The following is a 7539-nucleotide window of genomic DNA, read 5'->3' on the forward strand; positions in this document are numbered from 1 at the left end:
AACTTGAATAAGAATGTTTTTATTTTATTGTGTGCGGCTTGTTTGTTTGTTTATAACGAGGGAATTGTGCCAATGTGTTAGCAGTACGCCGCTTACAGACGATCATGATCGTCATCATTAACACCACTGTTATGGTATTGAAGGAGAATTGGATTCAGAGAATGTAATGCAATGTTTATACACTTATTAGAACATCGTAAAAACTGTTTTTGTGATTATGTGTTAGTTTGTATTACAGTTAATAATAGCTATGCGCGCATATGACTATAAACGAAATTTTCTCTATAAAGACTGAAAGAAACAACACATATCTGCCTTATATTTTTCCTTTCGTGTGCTCTGCGGTGGTGCACACCTCTCTAACGTAACTTTTCCAACACCTATCTACCACAGCTATTAACTCAATAGATTTTTACAAACGCGTGGTCTGCCAATAACAAAATGAACTAATATTAAAGCAAAAAAAAAAAAACAATTTGCATTGGTGGTTGATGGTAGGTGATGAAAGTAAATTAAATTTAAATCATTGATAAGAATTTGGAAACACTCAATAGCACAAATTACGGCCGCATAATACCGCAAATTGTGTATAAATTTCATTATCAGTTTTATTTATTATATTTATACACAAGGCGATGAATTTTTTTTTTTTTTTTTTTTTTTTTTTTGTAACGAAAAAGCATTCGTTCGGACGTTCAATTGCAATTCACCGAACGTTGTTGTTTTCTTATAGTATATCCAGGAGAGGCGATATAATGAATTTGTCAAATATTTCTAACGCATAAAAGTAGGCATCGAAGAGCCCATTAAATGATGAAAATGTGTACTTTTGATCGTGCAACGAACAAGACAATCGATTTAACCCTGTCTGTCCGAAATATTATCCGTTGAAATCATGTTTGCAACTTCACACAACTCTCCGTCAAGAGAAGCAAAACCGACTTTAAATTCTTTCGTTATTTTACATACAAATAATCACCAAAAACGTTTCGTACATACGTAGATTAGCTTAAAATCAACACAAACTCAAAACTCGAGATTTACTCTCGAATACTGTTAACACTAGACTAGAATTACAACCGAGTAAGTCATGTTGGTCGTCTTTAATTTTCTTAATCTTCGAGGTGATGGCATCTACAATTTTTTGCTGACTTTGACTTATATGAAAAGATCTTCAAATACCTACAACTACTAGTTTCTTTTTTTTTTTTTGTACTTAATCTCGTACCAGCAGCATACATTTGTTGATACTAAAAGCGAATTTGCAATAATCGCAAAAAAGCTGAAATGGACGGTTACAAAATGGCTATGATGTGTCCGCATACACCTCTATCACAGATTAGAAACCGAGACAACCTTAACAAAATGTGGAAAATTCTTTCATGCTTTCTAGTCGATACATTCTCGATCGTTCTCTTGAGATGGATATGTTTCCGCCGCTTTGGAAAACTAGTTTTGTTCTCCCACCATCTCATAAAAGTGGTCATGGGCATCATGTTGAAAACTCTTACATTTCTTGTCTGTTAATTCGGAAATTCAATCATGTCCCCGCCAAGCTAACTTCCTTCCTTAGCATGAAGTTAAATCAAAAGGGATGTTAGAAGCAGTCATTTTCGGGGCGGAATTTGTTCGCAACGGAACAGTTTCCACGCTCACTTAAGTCGGGGAGCATTGTTTCATTTCAGGACTTAGGTATCCTATTTGATCATAAGCTTCGATTCAATTTGTTTGTTGAATATTGTGTGAATAAAGCTCGATTAATGCTAGGTTTTATCAAAGTCTGGTCGAAGGAATTTCACTATCCATAGCTGATCGGAAGTATATAAGTCAGTTTGGTACGATCTGGATTGAAATATGCTTCGGTCTTATGGTCACCTTCGTATCGTTGACACGTAAATACCGCAAAATCTTGGCAGCGACAGCTTCTGCTTTTTGCTCTAAGATATTTAGATAGCAGTGTTCACGTGTTCCCTAAAGTCCTTATGAAAATAGGTTGCTATTTATAACCTTGCCGTCACTAGAGAAAACTGAGATGACATTAGGCGTTGCTTTCATGGTAAAGTTGATTAATACCGCCATCGACTCGCCCATTTTGTTAATTGCGATCAATTTTAATGTTCCTATCCGTTCGACCAGGAATTTTCTTTTCATCAAACTTGGTCAATGAAGGCTAAATTATAAGCTTTTCAACCCAATTAGGGTTCTCTGTCACAATCTAAATAAGATTTATAACCTAATTTCCTCATCGAGTCCTGTTGGTTCAGTTAAAACTGAATTTTTTAATGCCCGTGTACTGCCGACGTCTTACCTAAACTTACCTATTAATGAGCTGTGCTTATATCTAAGAAATGATGCAGTAGGGTGTGGGTGAATTGATGCGTAATGATGTTCATGCTATTTTAATATTTTTCTCGCTTGAGTTGCAATTAGGTTAAGCTTTCAAATGTATGAATTGCGGAGTACAGTTGAATCTCACTGTAGCATTTATGAACAAATGAGTAAATAAATATAACGACTGAAATGGTTTCCTAGACAACGGCAATCAAGATGATCCCGGTTATCAAGGTAAGAACGGTATAAGCGTCGGCAGCTCTGGTGTCAATAAAATAATCTTTTTTTCTTTGTTATTAGGCATACGAGCATATTAACACGCTATGCGTATTACGCTAATTAGAATAAGTTATATAGTATTGTGCATGCGTTACCGTGTGATATTTTGGGTATGACAAAGGGTTAATTAAGTGACTGGAATATATGCAATTTCATTAACTTGGCTGTATGCCTGTCTGTGCAAAATCAAGACTACTCTATCTAGAGTACAAAGCTTCAGTTATGTTTTCTCTTTCATTTTTGGTGAAATGACTTTCGACAATCGGTGAAATCGATCCTGGGTCTCATCTATGGAAAGCGTAAAATCGTCATCCTTACCGCTATTCATATAATAACACTTAGAAAATTGAGGATCTGGCGGGTATATATAATATCGCATGAAACTTAGATGACATGGACGTAAGCATTTTACAACCTTGGGCCAAATGTTTGCAAGACGATGCGAAAAATGCGAAAATATTTAATGAGATGGCCACTTGAGCAACCGAATGGGCCAAGAATCACGACTAAAAACTCAATGTTCGCGGTTTCAAATCTCAAATCCGGCAGAGTTTTCAATATAGGCGAGCATATGATCTAAGTTATCCGGAAGCCTTTAAGTCTATCAAATATATTGATAATAAATACTTGAATATTTAATAAGATATATACACTTTGGATCGATCATCCATGAATTAGGCAATCGATTGAACTACATCCGGGTGACAGACGCTTCGTTGAGATTTCGAATTTTTGTCTAAAATATTCATAATCATAAGCTTAGCCTTCAATTTTGTATCTTTGGGCAATTAATGCGGTTGCGGACCAGCTGTAAAAATAAATTCTGACCAGTTTTTCATCGGTCCGGTTTGCTGTTAATCGGACGTGAACCTATAAAGCGTGTTTGCCATTGCATTGGTTGTTATTTACGATCTGCTTTAGCGACAGTTTCTTTGGATTGCAGTATCTTTCCCGCTACCAGGTAATCGTTAAGTATAAGCAATTTCGATTTTCCTGTCAGTCTGTCTTTTCAGTGTTGATCAAGTCGAGTTTAAAATGAACGCGTGTTTAAAGCAAGCAAACACACAAATATTGTACTATATACAGTGCATTAATGTGTAATTAATAAGTCCATATGCCGGTAGTGTGCTCAATGAAATGTATTGTGGAATAAAATAAATAACGGTTCAAAAATGCATGCATTTTGTAGATTGAATTGAAAAATGCAGTAAATAGAACCACATACCTTGCTTGGTGGTCCAGATGGTTTTGTAAGTGGTGTCTTATCTGTGGCAGATGTGGGTGGACGTTTCAGTCTATTATGTGAATCTGTAATTAAATAATAATAAGGAAAAAGAAATTAATGAGAGTAAACAATACTTTTACGAATGGATGTTAATCTAAAATTTAACATCAAAACAATTTTTTGCTTTTAAATACAAATGGAGTCGAGATGCCAAATCAATAAATAGTAAGTAAGCTATTTTCTCTCTTGAATCATATTAATGCCAAACAAAATCCACTTTTAAGCTGAAACATTCATACAAGGATTATTTGATTTTTACATCTTCTCTAAATACCTTGGCATGCAGGTACACGTAGTTTTTTAAATATATTATCTTTGGTAGCAGGGCGAAGTTGAACGATTTTTGATGCTTCTGTGTTTCAACCTCTCAAGGAGAAGTCTAGGATGCATACACACAATTCGCATAGTTGCATATAACGGTATGCGCTTGATGTGCTCAGTCGAGTTGCAATTCCTAGTGTTCAAACATATTCGTTATAATTAATCCTCTTTTAAATGCAAGTTACAACGTTGAGAAAAGGAAACTATATATTAGCCAATAACATGGTTGCTAGGCGAAGTTTCAGTGTGTGCTATAAAAATGGGAAATACAAAATTAGGAAAGTTCCAGATCTTTGAAAACTTTTTCGCATTAGTATTTATTGGCACTGGTCATAAGGTATTTCTTAAGTTTCTCTTCCCGCTTAACTTTGGTTGATATTTCGATTTTTTCTAAGCAAAATATATAAAAATATATATATATAATATATTTATATATATATATTTTAAATAAAATTAGTATAATGGAATGTGGCCTTAGACGCTTTGTTCTATTAAAAGTCGTTTCGTACTTAACGTAACCAAAACGAAAATTGCGGCATAAGCCACGCTTAAATGCCCTACATCACGTTACAATTATACTTTTTAAAATAGAGCATTATATGCGAGAAGGCAGAAAAAGTGCTCCCATCGGAGTCATTCTCACTAACGTTCGCCAAAATAGGCCAAAATACGTTACCGTTCCAACTATCATCAAAGTATCTCAAAAACTGTACTCGTAGGTTGCACGAAAGCAAACAAGATGGAGAGACAAGCCTAGATCCATTCAAAAAGTGAATCTGGATAGGCCGGCATCATAATATCTATCTCCAGTTCTTTTGCGTGCTGCACCTTAGATGCATACGTCCATACAAGCGTAACAAGTCGATCACGGTCATTCGTTTGCCTAATTAAATTTCTTTTTTAATGCAAATTATACTTTTTTTCTATATAAAGATATACTTTTCAAGGGGGTTCTTACATGGATGTATATCATTAAGATGATGCCCAATTAATTTTTATGCCAAATTGATGTTACGATATAATTTTGATTATAAAATACTATAAATTAGACTTTTTCGCCCCATAAAAATTTAATTTTTCTAGGGGCTGTTATATTGGAGGAAGATCAAAAAAAATTGGATCATTCGATATGAATTTTCCTTATTCATTTTATATTTCGGAAAACTATTCTATTAAGCGAATTTTGTCGAGAAATTGTGAAAATTGTAAATTTTTTCATACAAAGATTTTCTCATAGACAAATCGCCTGCTTCGTGTTACACATACATCCATACAACCTTAATATACCTTGTGCCAGAAGTAATGGGGAGCATAAAATCTAGTGATTTTAAATACTTCTCGAAATAAGGGGTTGGAAAATAATAATTTTGTATACTAAATATATATAGAAAGTTCGGCTCACTTCCCTCCCATAGGATCGTTTATACAAAAAATAAGCTTTCATAAGGCAACAATGCTCTTTTTTCTTTTTTTTAATCTCAATCACTCAGAGGATGTCACCGATTCGTGTAAAACGGTGGCAGCCAGAAAGAAGAAAAAGTGAATAAAGGGGAAGATATAGGGAAGGTGGCCGCAGACTAGTGAATCTGTGCGCCCAATCGGCGAGTGTTACGCCTTTACCGCCTAGTGAATACTCACTATAGCTACGACCGACGAACACTCTACCGCACCGAGATTTGAACCCGCGAATATTGATTTGTTAGTCGTGGTTCTTAACTACTCAGCTACTCTTGCCATAAAAATTGTCCAAGGATCGAGATTTGACATGTAGAATTTCTGCAGCATTTGCACTGCATAAATTTATTTTGCGAAAATCTTCCCGTATCACGAGTTCTCAAGAACAGTAAGTTCGTGTTTGGTAATAAGGTGCAATTTTTTTTTATTTTAAGATGACTATATAACTATATTAAAGTAATAAATTATTTGAGCAAAAAATAACTGTACGAAGTTTGGATCGAATCGGTTCCCGTTTTGTGCCCGCTGTCATATAATGATACTCATGAGAAGTAAGCCTTTACAGAGTAATAAGATACTGTTTTTGGCACTGTCCGACAAAATGGATGAAAAATCTGATTAAGCGAGATGGTGTAGGAAATTCATCGGAGGGTCCCTTCTAGCTGAAATGATTTAACTTGTTGGACGCTATAGTGACTTGCGATTTATAGAAGGGTTATTACTCTAAGGGTAAGGTAAATTTTCTTACTTGAGGTCTTAAGGACTACGATTGCAATTAACAAGAGAAGCTAGTTGTAGTCATCAGCGTATCTTCCCTAAATTCAATATCTTAGCGAGTGAAAAGTCCCCAAGAATAAAAAAGAAACGTTCGAACGTTACTATATGAGACGAAAGAATGAAGTTAATATCCCAGTTTTGATGTTCTAAAGGATTTTCAAACATTTAATGATTTATTATGCATCCTGGTGTAAGCGTTACTGTATGATGAAGGTCTACTATTAGTATCACTCCATCATTTGAGTGCCGGCAATGAGAATTAGAACCCGTAAAAAGTGTCAGGAATACAATCTTTATACCCTGCATCACTTGTAGTACCAGCTTGTGGCGATGTATGCAATACGCAGAAGAATTTGAGGTAGACCCACTTTGTCCGTCCATCCGTCCATCTTGTTTCTTTTGCTTAATCTACAGGTCACAATTTTGGAATAATTTGATCAAATTTAAAACACTAACATATTTTGGCCCAAGGACGAACGCTGTTGAAAATGGTACGGATCGGGCTGCTTTTTCAATTATTTCCAAAGTAATGTCTTATTTTGAAAAGTAGTTTCATGAATAACTGTATTAAGCGAAGTGGTGTAGGGCATTTAATGGAGATTAGTGTCTCACTATAGTGTTTTTATTTATTTAATTTGATTTATATATATAATTTTTTATTTATATATAACGAAATAAGGCGTTAGATGAGAAACGGTGGAGAAAGCGTTTTGCTCTTGGACCGAAAGAAGTCAGTGTACGATATTTCATCGAAATAGATCGAAAATGATGACCTACAGGTTGAATAAAAGAATACACACACCCACATAAGATGGACAGACGGACGGGCAAGTTTAGATCAATTCAGAATGTAATTCTGATCGGTATAATAAAAGGGTGGGCCTGTTTCAAATTCTTCGCGTTGTTGTACGCGTCCGCACACAGCTTAATATACCCCTTGACATCTGTAGTAACTGGCGGCATACGATATAAAAATGAATAAAACGCAAAACAATAATTGATGGGATTGTCATAATTTACGCTCACACTTACGTTCAGCTCACTACGTGCTCGACTACTTTGTTGGGGGAAAGTTTTCACAAAAAAAAAAA

At 35.1% G+C, this 7539-nt stretch overlaps 1 protein-coding gene across 1 annotated transcript in view; it reads right to left on the bottom strand.

Annotated features, from left to right (window-relative positions):
* Window positions 1–7539, bottom strand: part of LOC119637460 (MICAL-like protein 1) — an 81425-nt gene that overhangs the window by 39431 nt on the left and 34455 nt on the right. The window contains exon 3 of the mRNA XM_038033478.1: window positions 3836–3918. Coding sequence (XP_037889406.1) covers window positions 3836–3918 — 83 coding nt within the window. The remainder of the gene's footprint in view (window positions 1–3835; window positions 3919–7539) is intronic.

This window comes from Glossina fuscipes, unplaced genomic scaffold, assembly GCF_014805625.2.
Source record: "Glossina fuscipes isolate IAEA_lab_2018 unplaced genomic scaffold, Yale_Gfus_2 59, whole genome shotgun sequence".
In the NCBI taxonomy this organism is placed as follows: Eukaryota; Metazoa; Arthropoda; class Insecta; order Diptera; family Glossinidae; genus Glossina; species Glossina fuscipes.